General features: G+C 36.3%; 1 protein-coding gene across 2 annotated transcripts in view; it reads left to right on the top strand.

Moving 5' to 3' along the window:
- TMTC3 (transmembrane O-mannosyltransferase targeting cadherins 3) overlaps positions 1-19,631 on the top strand; it is a 57,604-nt gene that overhangs the window by 22,407 nt on the left and 15,566 nt on the right. For both annotated transcript variants that reach the window (XM_032170869.2, XM_058425124.1), the window contains exons 7-10: positions 1,686-1,938; positions 7,923-8,071; positions 9,893-10,013; positions 11,491-11,602. In XM_032170869.2, the coding sequence (XP_032026760.1) occupies positions 1,686-1,938; positions 7,923-8,071; positions 9,893-10,013; positions 11,491-11,602 (635 nt within the window). The remainder of the gene's footprint in view (positions 1-1,685; positions 1,939-7,922; positions 8,072-9,892; positions 10,014-11,490; positions 11,603-19,631) is intronic.

The following is a 19,631-nucleotide window of genomic DNA, read 5'->3' on the forward strand; positions in this document are numbered from 1 at the left end:
TTTCACCTGACTTGACTAAAATTTAAAATGAAATTTATACTATTTCCCTGTTCAATTTTAAGTTATTGCCATTACATGCAAGAACTTTTATTTTTAACGAAAGGCTAACATGTTATTCACATTATGTTACATGATCGTGCATTGCTGCCACTGGTTAGAATAAATTTTATTCAGATACTTTTTAAACCCAAAACTGTGTGATATTTTCACATAACTATCCTCTCTAGCATTTTTTTTCTTTAAAGAATAATTACTTGTTAATGTCCTGGATTTTTACCTCTGAGTCTAGCCATGCTAAAATGAACTCGTGCAGATATCACAGTATTGGAAATAGAGAAGATTGAATTGTTTATATAAGACTTTGGATTTCCTTCTTAGTTTCATTGGTTTTCTGTTATTCCTTTTAGAGAATTTGAATCAACTATTTTCTATTTCCCTATCTACAGTCTAAAAATATAGTTTATAGGTGTGAATTTATGTATGTGTTAGTAGGTATGAATATGGTGCTTATAGCATATAAATATTTTCCAAATAAAGCATTTCAACATTGTGTATATATGTTTGTGTATGTGTGTATAAATTCTATTACCCTCTGAAGTTGGATTTAATATGATTTGATTTATTTTGACATTAACTCTTTCTTTAAATCAGCTATCCTAAATAAACTGTAATTTTTAAAACTAAACTCTGAATAGTGAATTATAGGCAAAAAGATAACTTTTCATTCAGTTCTGCCGGTTATTTTGAGAATTCAAGTTCAGACTCAAGATTTATTATTTTTATCTGAAAAATAATATGTAAGTTCTGAGATTCCGTATGAAAATTTTGAAATGATATTATTTGTTCAAATAGTATTTATTTTTATCAAATATTTGATATGTTTTCAGAAAATCAAGTCAAATAAGTGGTAGTAGTTGATTTTCCTTGGCTTACTCATTTGAAAATGAGAAAATGGGTCTTTTAAGTACTATCTATTATAACCAATAAAATTTAGAACACAGACTAAACTAATGAAATGTATATATGTCGTGGCCTGGGAAAAGATAAACTATGATATAAGCTTATATTAGTATTTACTAAGAGAAAAAGTAGAACACAAATTCTTACACAGGCCTACACAGTTACTACTTTTTACTAGAAATTTGGTTTTTAGCTTCCTAGGAGTCAAAGAAAAGAGGGAAGAAAGCTAGGTGATATGGTTTTCTCTCTCCATGACAGGAGGAAACTATATGAATTTTTTCCAGGAAGCATAATTTTTAATTAGCATTTAGCTCTAAAAGAAATGTCTCATGACATTGGTGAGTGTTTTCAAAAGAGATTCATACAACACATACAACAATAAATCTTATACTTTTTGTTACTACTTTTAATCAAAAGGTTTAATGGAACACTTTTGTAGTATTATAATAGGATGCATGTCTGAATTATTCTGATAATAAACAGAAATGGATGACCTGCTTGCCTTTCAAACAGTCCTTCATAAATATCACTTCTCTGAAGTAGATGTTTCATAAAGTTTTGATAGTTTGAACTCTAGCAAGAGTCTGAGGTACACATAACATTTGTCTGTGTCTTCTGTTTAATAAGATGATATATAAAATGTTTATTGTTTAGTGTTTTATTTATGTAAATAATTCTGTATTTTTAAATTTTTATCTGTAATCTTTTTTTAATCCTTTATACAGGTTTGATAACCCAGCTGCTGTAAGCCCAACTCCTACAAGGCAACTAACTTTTAACTACCTCCTTCCTGTGAATGCTTGGCTGTTATTAAATCCTTCAGAGCTCTGCTGTGATTGGACCATGGGAACAATACCACTTATAGAGTCATTACTAGATATTCGAAATCTGGCCACATTTACTTTCTTTTGTTTTCTGGGGACTTTGGGAGTATTCAGTATCAGATACTCTGGTGATTCCTCCAAGACTGTTTTAATGGTAAGAAACTTTTCTTAACTTTCCAAATGATGTTACATTCAGTTGAATAAGTAAGAAACTACCTGTAATTCAGCAAAAGCATCTTTTTAGAAGTATTCCTTTCTTTGTTCAACAGCATCCCAATTTATAAACGTATTTGAGTTTATCCCAAAATTCTCAGTTAATTTGCAGGCATAATTTGACATATGTTCAGCACATAAAGTATTTCTTACCTTTATCCAACTAGATTATACACTTTTTGAAGAAAGTGATTATATTGTATATTATTTGTTTTCTTGGCACAGAAAAGAACATCATGTAAGATATACAACTAGAAATATAGAGCTTTTCAGTTCTCATGAGCAAGGTGGTTTTTATTACTCCCTTAGCTTTTACTATGTTCAGAGAACTCTGATTATTTGAAAAGTTTTTTTTTTTTTGGTGGTGGTTTTTCTGTACTGTTTTGTTTTTTTTGTTTTTTTTCTAATTTTCTTACCCTGCCTCACTTCATACTCATAAGAGGTCTGTTTTGTCTTCCTTTTAATTATTGAAGACTGGCTGGGTGCGTTGGCTCTTGCCTGTAATCCCAGCACTTTGAGAGGCCAAGGCAGGTGGATCATTTGAGGCCAGGAGTTTGAGACCAGCCTGGTCAACCTGGTGAAACTCTCGTCTCTACTAAAAATAGAATAATTACCTGGGTGTGGTGGTGGGTGCCTGTAATCCCAGCCACTCAGGAGGCGGAGGCACAAGAATCACTTGAACCAGGGAGGTGGAATTTGCAGTGAGCTGAGATTGCGCCACTGCACTCTAGTCTGGGCGACAGAGCAATACTCTGTCTCAAAAAAACAAAAATAGAAATAAAAGTTTATTGAAGACAATAGTACATTTTCTCAGGCATTTATTGTATGTCAGTATGTTTAATGAATTGCAGATACATAATTTTTTGCTGTAGCTGCTAGATTGATTTATTCATTCAATAAAAAGTTAGACTTTACCCTTTGTGCAGTGCATTTTAGGTGCTGAGGTTATGATAGTAAATACACAGTTCATGTTTCCAGAGAACTTACATTCTAGAGAAATTTGAATGTCTTGAGATACAGAGTAGATTGAAAGATTGTATTTTCTATTATCCTTGAACATGTTGAGTTTGCGTGACTGTTGAAACATCCTGTTGGACATTTTGAACAGCACTTTATGTCTGGAGTTCATAGAAGATACTTAAGCTACACATAGAAATCTTATTCATTAACATAGAGGTGGTAATTGAAACCAGGATGTAGATAAGGTGAAATGTAGATGAGGTTATAGAGCAGCCTTTCTCAACTGGGGTTTTGTCAATTCTACCAAAGATGGTAGCTGTTAACATTCTACATGCACAGAAGTTCACTCATACTCATAATGGAAGCCTTAGAGTATTTGGTCTTAATTCTCCCCAGAAAACAGTTGAGTGGGCTAAATACAGTGAAAAGAGAAGATACCTACAACTAGGTCTTGAGAAACTCCTATATTTAGATGTTGAAGAGAAGGATCCTAAATAGAAGACAGATTGAATGAAGAGAAAAGTAGGAAAGTGTATTAAAGAAAGACCAAATGGTTAACACTAACAGATGCTCTTGAGGGTGAAAGTGAGATCTAGAATCTGTTGGATTGGACTTCTTTTAGTCTGTAGTTACTTAAATGAAATTTGTTTATGTGCAGTGAGTGATTTGATGAGAAAGTGAAGAGAGCTAGTATAGATAACCTGTAGGATAATTTAACTTTGTTTCAAAGGATGGGATAAACTTGATTTATTTCCTCCCTAAGTAAGGGAAGACTATGCTGGTCAGGCAATGGTTTCAAGTATAACAGACTGCTAATCTTATGTAGGGCCTGGGGAAGCATTGAGATCTGGCATTGGTAGACCTTCAGAGGTAGGAGGGAGCAATGTCAGGGAGAGACTGTTGATTGATTGGCATATAGAAGCATTTTTATTGGAGTACTCAGCTACTCAGCTGACTTTTTTGAATGCAGAGATCCCTGATGGGTTGGCTTGCAGGAACATACTTATTAAATTGAAATATTGATTGGTTAAGTGGTGGACTTAAGTTGATTAGCTAAGTGGGCTACTTGGTACTATGGCAACAAAATCTTTTCCTAAGATCATGGGAACTTGTTTTGTACCTGAGGTATGTAACAAATAGGGAAGGTAGCTTAAAAGATGTATTGTTAAAGATGTTTAAGGCTGGAAAACAAGAGCATGTTTAAATATAGATAGGAAGAATACAGTTGATTAGAAAGTGGTTAATAAATTAGAGAAGGGATAATTGTTAGTGAAGTTTATGAGGAGCAGGAGATACGGAGCACAGGTTTGCCCTGAGATAGAAGAGACGCCCCTTATGTTACAAGAAGAAAGGAAATGAATGTGGATGTTGGTAGGTTTAGTAGCAGGAATTTGAAGAAATTCTTGTTTTATGGCTTTAGCTTTCCTTGTAAATTAGGAAATGTAGTTGCCTGCTGAGAGTGACATGGGTCAAAAATTTGAGAAAAGTAATGAAGATTCAAAGCAGTCAAGAAGAGTGGAAGGAACTTTCCAGAGAAACGTAGAAATCCTAAACAGTCTTAAGGATAAATTTGAATTTGGTGCTCATGCTTTTATGACAGTATTAATCTGTTGAGCTTTGGGACTTTCTCTAGCAGTGCGTTGCCACTCTGGTAAATACAGACAAAAGAAATAAATGGTAGAATACATCTAAAGCTGGAGTTTTGCTAAAAGAAAGGTTAAAAAAAAAGAGGTAAGGGAATTAAGATTTCAGCAAATTAAATAATGGTGTATGTAACGTAAGCTGAATTTAAAATGTATATAAAAATGGAACAGCTGTGGCTTTAAGCATAACTCTACTTTTGGTATAGTCCTAATAAATGTACTATTTTTTTATGGTGATATTTTCTGAAGATCTCTGGAAGGGATAAGTAGAACAAAGGAGTACCTACCAGATACCATGTTAAGCACTTATTAGATAAGATGTCATATATGTCAACAGCATAATGTAAGTTGTTATTAATCCCCATTTTATTTGTAAAGAACTAACTGGGTTCAGTGGCTCATGCCTGTAATCCCAGTGCCTTGGGAGGCAGAAATGGGAAGATCACTGGAGGCCAGGAGTTTGGGACAAGCCTGGGCAAGACAGTGAGATCCCATCTCTAAAAAAAATTTTTAAATTAGCCAGGCATGGTAGTGCATACCTGTAGTGCTAGGTGCTTGGGAGGCTGAGGCAGGAGGATTGCTTGAGCCCAAGAGTTCAAGAATGCAGTAGACTATGATCATGCCACTATACTGTATCCTGGATGACAGACAAGATCCTGTAAAAAAAAAAAAAAAAAAAAAAAGAAGAAGAAGAAAAGAAAGAAAGATTCTGGAGGTGACTGAGTGGTTTGCCTTATGTAGGAAATGGGAAGTAAAGCAGATTTGTCTCGAACTCTTTGCTCTTTCTACTAATATCATAACATTTAAGGACAGTTTATGTTACTGGAAGAAGGAAATTACAAGATAGTGATAGTTAACTAGGTTGGCATATATTATTAGAAAGCATATTAGGACCTGTGAATAAGTTAATCATTAGAGACATTCCTTATCCCAGAACCTATAGATTTTTCCTGAGAGATTTTTTTTGTTTTGTATAGCTTATGCATCAGTCTACAATACACTTTTGAGTGAATTTAACACTTAATTTCTTCAAGTGAAATTGCCTTAGGGCAGCCATGAATTAATAGGTATAATTTTTTTTCAATGAACTACATATTCAGGAACTTTTCTTTATCTGTTTCACATTTTTTGCTGATTATTTTTGTCAAGCATCTCTGGGAAATGGAAAGTGAATTCTATGCACTCTTAGTTTTTCTTACCTTTTTGATTTAAAAAAACTGAAGTGTCAGGCCTATAAATTGGTATGATGGTGACCAGTTTGATGGTGGTGATTTTCCAGATTCAGTGTTGCCTTATTACAAATCATTAATGTGTGAACATTTGTGGAGAGTGTTCTTTTCAATGTATATATCTCTATATTTCACAAATTAAGTCAAATAGAAAAAAAAGACATTCTTTCACCTTAGCCCATTAGAAGAGTCTCAAACTTGTGAAGCTAAAGGTTTAACTTGTTTATTCAATTAGGTACTATAAAACAAATCGGGGTAACAAAATATGGAAGCAGATGTCCATAGAAACAGATTTCCTAATAACGACCAAACTTATTTCCTTCACAAGCTATTTATGTGCTAGTTTTTTGTGGATGTATAATGTGGAAACCACATGTCATCCCATTTTCAAAATGGTAAGAAATCTAAACATTTTTATGATGTTTCATTTCAGTGTTCAGTGTTATATTAATAATTTTAGAAATTCTTGTAGAATGAAAGACTGTTGGTTTAAAGAGGGGCAGTTTTATTTTTATGCATACACTAAGCTAGTTAAATACATTTAACCTTTCAGGATGTTATGTGAAGTAATGCTAAGGTACAGTAGTCTGCTATCTTGTCTGAACGACACCTGATTTCATTCCCTCAGTTTCCAATATCATGTGGTTTCTTAAAGTAGTAAAGTTGTAAAAACTGACATGTTTAGCTTTTTTTTAATCAGCCTTTGTGGTTTTGTTTTGTTGAAAAACCTATTAGCATATTTCATTATCATCTTATTTTTACCACACGCACATAAGTTAGATGTGTAAAATTTTTATTTATTTAATTTGTATTCCTCCTAATTGAAGTTTTATGCCTTCTGACCAACCTCTCCCCAACCTTCTCCCTCCAATCCTGGTGACCACCATTTCCTGTACTTCTGTGAGTTCAACTTTTACAAATTCTACATACAAGTGAGATCATGTGTTTGTCTTTCTGTGGCTGGCTTATTTCTCTTAACATGGTGTCCTCCAGGTTTATCCATGTCAGCAATGACAGGATTTCCTTCTGTTTTAAGGCTAAATAGTATTCCAAAGTGTGTATGTACCGCATTTTTTTCATCCAGTAATCTGTTGATGGATACTTAGGTTGTTCCCATATCTTGGCTATTGTAAATTGAGTAATGCTGCAATGAACAGGGGAGGTCAGATCTCTCTTCAACATACTGACTTCATTTCCTTTGGATCTGTACCCAGTAATGAGGATGCTGGATCACATGGTAGTTCTATTTTTAATTTTTTGAGACGCCTCCATACTGTTTGCCTAATGGCAATGCTAATTTACATCCCACCAACAGTGTGCAAGTGTTTCCTTTACTCTACGTTCTTGCCAACATTTGTTATCTTTTGCCTTTTTGGTAATAGCCATTCTTACAGGTGTGAGATGATATCTCATTGTGGTTTTAATTTTCACTTCCCTAATGATAGTGATGTTGAACATTTATATACTTGATGGCCATTGGCGTGTTGTCTTCTGAGGAATATCTATTTAGCTCCTTTGCCCATTTTTTAAATTGGATTGTTTTCTTATGATTGTTTGAATGTGTTATTTTAGATACAATTTCAAAAAGTACTTCCACTTTTTATTTGAGTGGATGAACCTTTATTGTTTAATTTTTGCTTAAAAATGTGAATATTTACATTTATTAAAGTTTTTATATTTTACTATGCAAGCATATTCTTTACAGAAAACCAGTGAGATATAGCTAAGTATGCTTCTCAAATTTAAAATGCTGTAATGGTTTAGATTTTAATTTCAAGGAGTAATCACTCCCAAACGCACCTAGAAATCTTGTTTTCAAAGTTCTTAGATATCCTCTAATTTTAACTTTTAGAATTCAAGGTTTCCATTTCACCTTGCTTACATACATCCTGATGTTTGTTAATGCCTAAGTTGCCTTCTTTATGTTTAAATTCATATTCTTCACAGCATTATTAAAAATAGTTTACCAGTACACTATCCAAGTTAAATGATAAAATATTTGGATTCAAGTATCAGATGCCCATATATTTCTTAATTTATTATAAATTATTATAAATTTATTATATATTATTAAATCTTCTCTTTTTTTGTAGGCGCTTTGTTTAATGGCATTACCATTTATTCCTGCATCGAACCTTTTTTTTCCAGTTGGATTTGTTGTTGCCGAGCGAGTATTATATGTTCCCAGCATGGGGTTCTGTATTTTGGTAGCCCATGGATGGCAGAAAATATCAACAAAAAGGTGAATTTAAGTCAAGTTAGGAAAGCTCCATGGCACCTACTTACTCTGTGTTCTTCCCCATATTTATGTAATTTGATTTTACAGCCTGAGACAGAACAAACTTGAGTCAGATCCAAATGAAAACAAGGATGTTACTGAGAATAAAGTCACAAATGACCATTGCCACTTCCATATTCAGTGAACTAAGATAATAGTCATCCTACTTAAGTGAGTCGTATTGAGTTAATATATACTCAGTTGTAGAAAATGGCACAAAGGACTGTAAGTGTAAAAAGTCACATTTAAAAATTGTTTTTTTCCATTTTTTATCATTTATTTTAAACAGCTTTTGAAATTGCATATAGTAAGCAATCTGTAATTTCTTGCTATCATCACTATCTTCATTATAATTTTTGTATCCTAGTTGCCTCAAACTAACAGTTAAGGAACAGCATAGTCACACTGTATATATGCTTAGGAACTATAATTGTTATAGGTATTATCTCATTGTATACTTATGCTGTGGCACTAAAATTATCAAATCAAGCTAATTGTTAAAGGTCAAGTAATACTAATGTAATAATATTAAGTTTGAGTTTGCAACTTGAAAAAGAAATAGTCACTTCTTTCACTTTCCTATTTTCCAGTCACCCCTCACCCCACAGAATTCTGACTTCTCTCCGCTTCACCCTTAAGCATATAACAAAGTGCCTCCTAGTAGCTAAACTAAGTCAACTCTTTTAATTTAAAATTTATTTCCCTAGTGTCTGTAAAAAGTATTTGTCCTGATTAATTCTTCTGGCTGCACCTGCTCTTTCAATATTTACATTTTTCAAAGTCTTATAGCCACTTTTTTCACACTGCATGTGTTCCACAGATAATCTCATCCATGTCTGCAATATTTAACTACCATCTACCAAACCTTTTCTCTTAGCTTCTACCTATATATCCATTTATAATCACTACCCATTTTTGGATGCCTGCCATGTACCAAGGGCCATGATAGACACTTTAGATTTCTCATTTAATCTTGACACTTCTTAAGTCTACTTTGCAGATGTGAACATTGAAGCCATATAGGTTACCCAAGATCGCACAGCTAGTAAATAACAGTCTTGTTTCAGATTTACATCTGACTGTTTCCAATGACCATGTTCTTTCTCATCCATACTTGTGTGTTCTGGTTAAGTGGATCTATCAAAATGAAAGAAATTAAAACATGTTATAGGAACAAAAGCACAGACTCAGAGACTATTAATACTAAACAAGATCATAAAGATAGGTGAGGAATTGAGCCCTCAAATAATTAACCTAAAGTTGTATAAGTAATTTGCCTCTGTTTAATGAAGAGTCGCTTTTACTATGCCTTTTAATAGACAATTCTAGCTTTACAATAGATAAATAAACCAAAAATATCATGATAGTCTTGGTATAAATTGTAAGTAAAACATTTTCAAATGTGATCAGTGATAAGGTTGACCCCTCTCTAAACTCAATTAAGAATACTCAGTTGTAGAAAATGGCACAAAGGACTGTAAGTGTAAAAAGTCACATTTAAAAATTGTTTTTTTCCATTTTTTATCATTTATTTTAAACAGCTTTTGAAATAGAGCCAATATTAGCATATATAATGCAATTGACTGGAAGGTCATATTCACAGTATTTAATTTTTGTGGTGTTGTATCCTCTAAAGTTGGATGATCATTAGAATGAATTAGAATATAAATTCACATATGATATTTTAGGAGCATTTAAGATACTTCTTACGTCTGTTCTAAAAGGTAAAATGCTTTTGGTGATGAAGACAATCTTTTTTTGTTTTGCTTTTTTTCTCTTAAACAGTGTATTTAAAAAGCTATCCTGGATTTGTCTGTCTATGGTGATACTCACTCATTCCTTAAAAACATTCCACAGAAATTGGGATTGGGAGTCTGAATATACATTGTTTATGTCAGCCTTGAAGGTAAAGTGTTGTTCAGAATGACAGGAAAGTATGTCATCAGTGATTTCTTGGAACAGTTTCTAAGCTGTTTTAACTTTGTTTTTAATTAGACATTTAACAGTCAATATTAAGTACTTTACTAAAAGATTAATGAAAATAATTTGTTGTTTAACATATGCCATAACCAAATGCTCTGAATAATACTTAGCTATATGTCCAAAGCATATATGATAATTCCCTAAATGCTATACAGTTATTGGAAGCTCAAATGACACAACGTTTAAATCAGAATACTATATTTCATTGGTTCTAAAGGTGCTCATTTTTTTCCTTTTTTATATCTCTGAAATTAAATAAGTCTTACTGTGAAAAGCATCTTAAATTAGTGGCCTTTTTTCTCTCAATGGTACTTAAAATAATGGTTTTATAATTGATGGAATCAATTCAGTAAAATAAAATGTACAGCAAAAAAAAAAAGGCACCCAACGATGTGGAAAATAACCAGTGGTTACAATACCATCAGAAAGATAAGAATTGGCAGAAAGGAAGGATACAGGATTTCTATAGAATGGACATTATAAATCGGAAAAAGGTCTTTTAAAAAACAAAAATTTGTTTTCTATAAAGGTTATCAGCAAAGATTTTTTCAAGCTCTCCCTTACCAGTACCCCTCTTCGGATATCTGAATTTTTACTTCCTTTGGACTGTTTCTTAACTCTTCATTGCTTAGCTTTATTGGATTGCTGCTTCATTCCAGTAGTCTGTGTGATTTCTTGATTCTCCATCTGCTTAAGATCAGATGAGTGTCTTCTTATACAACTCAATAGCTCTACTCTCTCTCCCAACTTAGAAGTCTGCCAGCAATTGAGACCTCATTACCATGCTTATTAATCCATACTCCTAGGATACCAGTGGAGCCCCATAATTTTCCAGAATTTTGCTTATACTCACTCCCAGGACAGTGGTTGGAACCTATAGCCACAACCACTGCAATTAGTTCCTTGGCTAGGTGTCATCTATCTGCAAGAATACCACGGCAATCTGTGAACTCTGAAAGCACAGATTGACTCAGAGCTTTAATCTCAGGGTTTCCATTACCATAATGGACTACATAAATAACTTTAAATATGACAAGTCTAAAAATAAGTCATCAGTGCAACATTTAAACATATTCTCATGTTCCAGTGCTTTTGCTCCTAAAAATACAAATGGCAGAGCAGAAGTTTTGAAACACCACTGTGCTTTCATCAAATAACATTTTCAGTAAAATGTTAATATATAACGTGAATGAAATAAGACTGCTATGGTTTTAGTATGTTGTTGTTCAGGTGCAGGGAGAGTAAATTTGGTGAAGCAGTCTTTATTTGACTCCTGTGTCATCCCCAGAGACATTTCCATAGAACATTATTTTCTTAATAGTATACCAAACAAATATCTGTATGAACTGGAGTCATATTTTTTTAATTGTAACTTATTTCTATCTCTGCTTGTATTTAAGGTAAATAAAAATAATGCCAAACTTTGGAATAATGTGGGTCATGCTCTGGAAAATGAAAAGAACTTTGAGAGAGCTTTGAAATACTTCTTACAGGCTACTCATGTTCAGCCAGGTAAGCATTATTAACTAATAAATTCATGAATTTTATTTTTTAAAAAGTTTTGATTATCCTTGGGGGGGAATAAGTTTGTTTACTAGCTTTATTCTAAGTGACTTGAATACTAGAGTTCAGTGCTTGCTTATTTTGAACTGGATTATATATAATAGCCACTTAATATCAGACTCTGATACCAGGCTGGTGGCTCACACCTGTATTCCCAGCACTTTGGGAGGCTGACACAGGAGGGTCACACCAGGAGTTCATGACCAGCCTGGGCAACAAAGCAAGATTCTGTCTTTACAAAATAAAAATTAAAAAATTAGCCAGGCATGGTGGTGTGGGCATGTAATCTCGGCTACTTGGGAGGCTCAGGTGGGAGGATTCCTTGAGCCCAGGAGTTAAAGGCTGAAGTGAGCTATGATCACATGATTATACCACTGTACTCCAGCCTGGGTGACAAAGTGAGACTGTGTCTCAAAACAAACAAAAACATTTATGGATTTTTTCTTAACATAGAGTTGTTGGGTGGCATGGATATGGATAAGCAATTTTGGTGGAATGATGGGTGCAAAAGCCTGATAGTAGTGAGCTTAAGAGAATGGGGAAAGAATAATTGGGGACAATTTGTATAGAAGACTCTTTTGAAGGGTGTTGATAAGAAATGGTGGCAGTGCTGGGTTTGCAGTCAAGAAAGGATGGTAAGATAAGAGGGTTTTGGCTTTTTTAAACCAGTTTGGGCCAGACACAGTAGCTCGAGTCTGTAATCCCAGCACTTTGGGAGACCAAGGTGGACAGATCACTTGAGGTCAGGAGTTTGAGAGCAGCCTGGGCAACATGGTGAAACCCCATCTCTACTAAAAATACAAAAATTAGCCAGGCATTGTGTTGGGCGCCTGTAATCCCAGCCACTTGGGTGGCTGAGGCACAAGAATCGCTGGAACCTGGGAGGCAGATGTTGCAGTGAGCCAAGATCACACCACTGCACTACAGTCTGGGTGACAGGGTGATACTCTGTCTCAAAAAAAAAAAAAAAAAAAAAGTTGGTATGGTTACATGTTTTTCTCTTGCAACTTTTTAGCTATAATAGTGATGGCATAGACATGGAAAATTCTGTTAAATAGGATTAAAGTTTTTTCAGTTGTGTATTACTCATCAAGAAAGGGTTTAAGGAGTGAATAAATGATGAGCCACAGAATCTAAGCTGGTTAAGAAGGGATGTGAGAGAGGATGAGGGATGGAGGAAAGGTAACAAGATCAGTGGATCTGAGGAATTGTTGGTTTCTGAGTAGGATGTAGATAGAGCAGCAGTATTTTTCGACAGGAGTGCTATTGGCGTTTTGAGTGTAGAACTGTATTATAGGATATGTACTAGACATGGCCCCCATTCACCAAATGCCATCATTATTTTCCATTCAGAGTGATGACCAAAAAGAAACCCCTACACATTACTAAATATCCTTGAAGGGGTGCAGAGTGTCAGACACTGTTGTTTTTTTCTAGTAAGTACAACTATGACCATTGCACTAACTGGCTAAGGTAGAAAGGAGGTGAAAATCATTTGGAAAAAAGGTCATCAAGACCACAGTATTCAACGATTAATATCTATATGGATTATGAAATCACTAAATCATTAAGAATTTTGACAGAAGTAATGTTAGAGAAAGCACCAGGGAGCCAGGGTCTGTGATCCGGGAATCGATGACTACAACACTGATAGGAATAGTAGATAATAGAGTTAAATTACAATCAGACGTGAGTATGGTAAAAAGGAGAGAGAATTGTCCAAAAATGGCAACATGGATCAAGGAAGAAGATACCTGTTCTTCCCCCAGGCCCAGTGTGGCAAAGGATAGAAAAGAACACAGTCACCACTTGAAAGGGCTAAAGGTAACCATGTCTCCAAAACAAAGCTAAGTTTCAATTAGAGAAAGGTGAAGAAACAGTTGTAAAAATATAACTGATGGTCTAGCCTTTCAGTTTTATCTCTCTTAGCCCTTCATGTAGTTTAGTTTTTCTTGGAATATGGGATTAATGTCCTGTACTTCCTTACTTCTTTGCCTTTATTCTCTTCCTTGAGACTAGAATTTCTCCCTTCTCCCTTTCCTCCCATTTTCCAGTGACTTCTCTTATAAAAACTCTTCCTATCTTTACAGCTATAAGCAAATAGTTTTCATCTGTAAAACCCCTTAACTTCCTCTATATCTTTCCTATATTTGTAATTTTCTATTTAGTGCTATATTTTATTTATTTAAATACTAATTAAAATATTTATTTATTTAAACTGTGGAGCTTCCTTGGGGTAGCAGGAACATCTGATTCATTTTTGTACCCCTGCATCATCAAGTAGGGTCCTATATGCAGTCAGCAGTCACTAAATATTTTAATTCATTACTTTCTTAAGTCTTGAGATGTGCAATGCATATATTAATTATATTCTAGGAGGTTTTAGAGAAGCAGCCATCTTTGATTGTCAGGCACACAAAGGCTTTGAGACTGAGATGTTACTTAGGCCCTTCAGACTCTTCTTTTTTGTTTCTAAAATGGGATGGTAATTTCTGTCTCACAGCATTGTTGTAAATACTAAGTTAAGTGTGTGTGGGGTGTGTGTACACATTCAGTTTTGTCTAGTGAATAGTGTGCCTATCACAGGATGTTGCAGGCGTGGACACTCAGTTTTTAAATAATTTTCCCCCTCATTGTCAATTGTCACTGCTGTTCTTGAGATATTTGCTGAACCTTTCTTCTTCAGTTTGACTTTACTATCACACTTTCAGAATTGCTGTTTCTATTAATAATAAGTCATGAGATAGGAAAACAAGTAAACCAGTTTATTATATTATGAATAAAGCATTTTAAACTTAGAAACATTGAATGTGGCATCTAGAGGTTTCTTGGCTTATTCCATGTTTTTTTAAGCTGTATTCTTCCTAGATGGGTTTGACAGATGAAATGACATGTTATTTTACTGTATCTTAGAGTTAGATAGTTTAGACGGGGCAAGACAGTGACCAGGAGAAGGTTAAAAGGGACAACTAGTGTGATGGTTAGTTAAAAGTTTGGACTCTGGCATCAGACCTTTTCTCAAATTTAGTTCAATCACTCTAAGCTTTCTATCTATAAATTTGGAGTAATACCTCCATTCTTTTGTATGGATTATGTTAAATACTGGTTATATAAAACTTAGGCCAGTTTCTAGGCAATAATGTATATTCAATAAATATGAGCTGGTAAGTATTAATGGCATTATTTTCACTGGAGCCGGGAAAGGAGGTTGCTGAGTCTGTCCTGCAGACTCTGGCTGAGTGACGGATGAAAGAGGTATGCTGACACAGGTATTTTGCCTGACAGTGCAGCTAGGAGACCACACGGCTTAGCACCGCCAATGAGAGAGGGCAGCAGCCACCAAGAGAGTGTAGCCTCCATAAGCAGAGCCTGGTCGCATTTATTTAATACAGATTTAATGATAAAGGCTTAGAGCAAACACAATTTGTGGTTAATAAACATTGTCAACCCTCGGAGTAGAGAGCAGTCCTGTGTGCGAATGATCAAAGGTTGGTTTCTGGAGACAGGAGTAAACAAATTTATCTAGTTAAGTTCCTTTACATTCCCTTGTTATCTACCCTTTGCTCTCAGGCTCTGGATAAGAGAATCTAGCTGCCTTCAGCCATAATTCTCTTCTGAAGCTTTTGCAAAACCTCCTGGCCTTCCAAAAAGGTTTGCATCTTTCCCTATAACTTTTTCTTACAACTTTTCCCACCACCCTGACCAAACTCCTACATCTCACCCTTTTCTGTTTTTTGCATCAGGTTTTGTTGATTGAAGAGTACAGATGTGTGCAGCAACAGGTTTGTCAGGCACAGCAGTTAAAACTCGTATTCCGGCTTTGCATCCTAGAATTAGTAAATAACCTTAAGACAAACATGAATATAATCAGTAATATTCTTTTCCAATTAAGGAGTGACATGTAGTGTTACTTGGCCCCTCAGTCCAGTGTGTGTCGTTACTAAGGAACCCCACTGGGGGTATGTTAATCCCTGCTAGCCAAGCAGTTACATTATGAAAGACCGGGAAGGGGGTGTCTGCCCAGGTAGCAGGGTGAAAGAAAGGCGGATTTAGAAGATGGGCCTAATAGAGAGTAGCAGGTACAGATAGCAGGCAAAGTGAGGGAATAAGAAAAACCAATGTCCTACAAGAGTTGTAATGTACAACAGAAAGCATAGTAAGGAACAAATTATCTGGAGTGAATGGTGTTTGTGTCCAGAGCAGGATTCCCTCAGCCTCCTGAGTTGTCTTCTTCAGCATCCCACAGGTAATGTCTGGGGCTTGTGTCATTCAAGAAAACCGCATCTTCTGGGGCTGCAGGTCCTGCAGGGTCGTTTCCTTCATTTCGGGTACCAGGTTGGGTCCTAGCAACACCATAGTATGGTTTGATGCATCATGCTGGAATCCATAGAGGACCTGAGTTGGTGTGAACACAAGCATATTCTCTTCCCCATGTTAACAAATCATTTGGACCACACCATACATTACTATTTACATCTTTCCATAAAACCACAGGTTTTATGTTTTGAAGGACTTTAGTGAAATGCTTTTCTGTGGCTGATTGAAATTTATCATCTACATTTTAAAAATTAAGGGTAAATAAGGCTTGTGCCAATAGTGTTGCAGGATCCTTACTCATATTCCCCATTTTTTGTTTCTTGAGCATATTTTTAAGGATAGAGTGGACACGTTCTACTATGGCCTGTCCTTGAGGGTTATAAGGGATACCTGTGGAATGTTGGATATTCCACGTGTGACAAAATTGTTGACATTGTGAGCTGGCATAAGCCAGACCATTATCAGTTTTAATTTTTGTGGGCCACCCCATAAACACAAAAGTTAAGAGAAAATGTTTAATAACATATTGGGAAGACTTCAGGAAGAGCATGTGTGCTAATTAGGTGAGAATTGGTATCAATGGATACATGTATATCTAAGTTTTCCAAATTCAAGGACGTGAATAACATTTGTTTGCCATAACCGATGAGGTTCTAGTCCTCTAGGGTTAACACCTGTTGAAGGAGGGGACACGCCTGTGAGTTGGCAATGTGGGCATTGTAAAATAATTTGTTTAGCTAGTCTTTGGGTAGGTTGAAATTGTTTAGTTAAGTTTCTTCAGTTTTGGTGGAAAAATTGATGCAATTGGGTGGTTTGGTCAAGCAGTGATGTCATAACTTGCAGGTCTGCTTGTTCATTGCCATAAGCCAGTGGGCCAGGCAGTGAGCTGTGGGCTCGAGTATGTGTGTTAAAAATAGGATGTGTACGTTGATCCAGCAATTGCTGAAGTCGAAGAAAAAGTGTACAAAGGTGGGCTGGAGAGTGGACTTAATGAGGGCTGTCTTAAGGTTCTGTAATAAATAAACAGAGTAAGCAGAGTCATTAACAATATTGATAGGCTGAACAGAAAAGGTCTCCAGGGCCAATATTAAGGCTCCAATCTCAGCTCTCTGAGTGCTGGTAAATCCAGAACGAGTGAGGGAATTACACGGTTTCCACCAAATAGCCACCTTTCCATTTTTACCAGAGCCATCAGTGAAAAGCATTAAAGCATTGGGTATGGGGGAGTGAACTACTTGTGTAGACAACTACAGGAGTACGAGATAAGAACTGAAGTAGTTTGTCAGCAGGAAGGGCATGCTCTGCATGGCCTGCATAAGCAGAGAGTGCTATCTGAAGATCTAGAGATAGGGGCAATATTGCTTCCTTGCTTTTTACTGAAAGGAATTCTTATGACATCAGGGTCATAATCTAGAAACTGATTGCATCATCTGCAGCCTGTATAGATGACTTTACTAACTAGCTGGATATAGGGAGATAGTGTTTTAGTCCCAGTACGTGAGCAAAAAACCCATCCTAGGAAGCATAGCCCTGGGGCTGTCTGTCTTAATTAATCCTGTTGGGGAATGTTTAGTAGGGAAAACACACAATTGAACTGAATATCACAGGTCTGTGCAATCTAGTTGCCTCTGAGAAGCAGCTTGTTCTATTTCCTTAATTTCCATTTTTGCTGCAGGAGTTAAATACCTGAGAGAGTCTACCCTTTAGGATAGAAAACAGGTTATGTAACTTATCAGTAGTTATGCCCAAGATGGGGCAAAGCCAATTAATATCGCCCAGTAATTTTTGATAATCATTTAAGATATGCAAGTTGCTAGTATTTAATTTAACCTTTTGAGGCCTAACTGACCAAGAAGTTAGTATGTATCCAAGATATTTTCAAGGAGAAGACAATTGTACTTTTTCAGGTGCTATGATTAAACCTCTTAGCTGTGTATTCTTTACGACAGAGGCATATAAACTTAAAAGTACTGGCTCTGTTGGGGATGCTAGTAAAATATCATCTATAAAATGAATAATCTTGCATTTAGGAAATTCTTTTCTACTTGGGAGCAAAGCCTGATTTACATGATACTGACACATGGTAGGACTGTTCAGCATCCCTTGAGGAAGCACTTTCCAATGAAATCAGTGAGCTGGCCTTTCATTATTGATAGCTGGTATTGTAAACACAAATTTTTCTCTGTCCTGTTCTGCAAGGGGAATAGTATAAAAACAGTCCTTTAAGTCCATAATGACTATAGGCCAATCTTGAGGAATCGCCACGGGGGAAGGGAGATCCTGTTGAAGGGGCCCCATAGGTTACAAATTAGCACTGATAGCCTGTAAGTCATGCAGAAGTCTCCATTTGCCAGACTTTTGGGGAATGATGAAAATGGGCGAATTCCAAGGGCTGTTTGACGGTTCTGTATGGCTGGCTTTTAATTGCTCCTCAGCTAATTCATGGGCCAACTAATTCATGGGCTCTTTGTAATTTTTCTCCCTTTAAAGGCTACTGTTCTACCTAAATAGGATTTTGAGAGAGCCATGTCAGGGATAGGAGAGGAATAACAGTGGCCATTATTAGAAAGAGGTCTGCAGAATGACCTCAGTTAACCCTCTCATAAATGGGCTAGCAGTTCAGTTTTCTTTAATGCTTTTCCTTATCTCTTTATAAGTGCTGAAAGTAATGGGTTCATATCACATTGCCTTGTTGATCTTGCATTGCCAGGCAGGCTAAGAGCTCCCCTTCTAACGCCACTACCTAAGACAGGGTCCCATAGCTGTAGTGTATCCCTTGTCTTCCTTCCAATTTATTGGAGGAGGGGGGGCTCAGGTAAAACCTCCATTTCCTCTTTGGTATTTTTGCCCTTTACTGGCGGGGCTGAGGGAGAAGGAGGAGACGGTAAGGTAGGTGACGGTTTCTCCTCCCTTCCCTTTTTAGGCTCTTCTGTGTAGTGCGGGACCAAAGCAGCCCTAACTAAGGCCCATAACATTAGAGATGCTACTGGGATCCGATATCCTTGGGCATGATGTTAAGATTTCTCCACACTTGTTCTCAGAGCCCTATGTCTGGCATACCTTCTTCTGGGAACCATGGGTTATGGGTAACAGCAGTTTGCATTATGTCCCTTAATTGAGCCTGCGAAACTGGGGCTCCACTAGCTTTAAGCAGCTGTTTCAGTACTTTTATATACTGTTTCTGTTGAGCTGACAACTGCTGTCCCATGATGAAACCCTAGCCTGAACAATTCCCTCGAACTTGGAAATCCCAAGCAGGCACCAATGACTTACTGCACAGTCTCTTCACTTTCGTTTTTGAGGGTTCCATCGCAATCCATTGCAGCCTTCCTCACACAGGGCACCACCTGCCGAGTCTGTCCCACAGACTCTGGCCGAGTGACGGAGGAAAGAAGTACGCTGACACAGGTATTTTGCGTGACAGTGTGGCTAGGGGACCGACCGCATGGCTCAGCACTGCCAACAAGAGAGTGCAGCAGCCACCAAGAGAGTGCAGCCCCCCTAAGCCAGCCCCGCTTGCATTTATTTAGTACAGATTTAATGATAAAGGCTTGGAGCAAACACAATTTGTGGGTAATGAACATTGTCGACCCCCCAGTAGAGAGCAGTCCTTTGCATGAATAATCAAAGGTTGATTTCTAGAGACAGGAGTAAACAAATT

Source organism: Hylobates moloch, unplaced genomic scaffold (genome assembly GCF_009828535.3).
Source record: "Hylobates moloch isolate HMO894 unplaced genomic scaffold, HMol_V3 SCAFFOLD_12, whole genome shotgun sequence".
In the NCBI taxonomy this organism is placed as follows: domain Eukaryota; kingdom Metazoa; phylum Chordata; class Mammalia; order Primates; family Hylobatidae; genus Hylobates; species Hylobates moloch.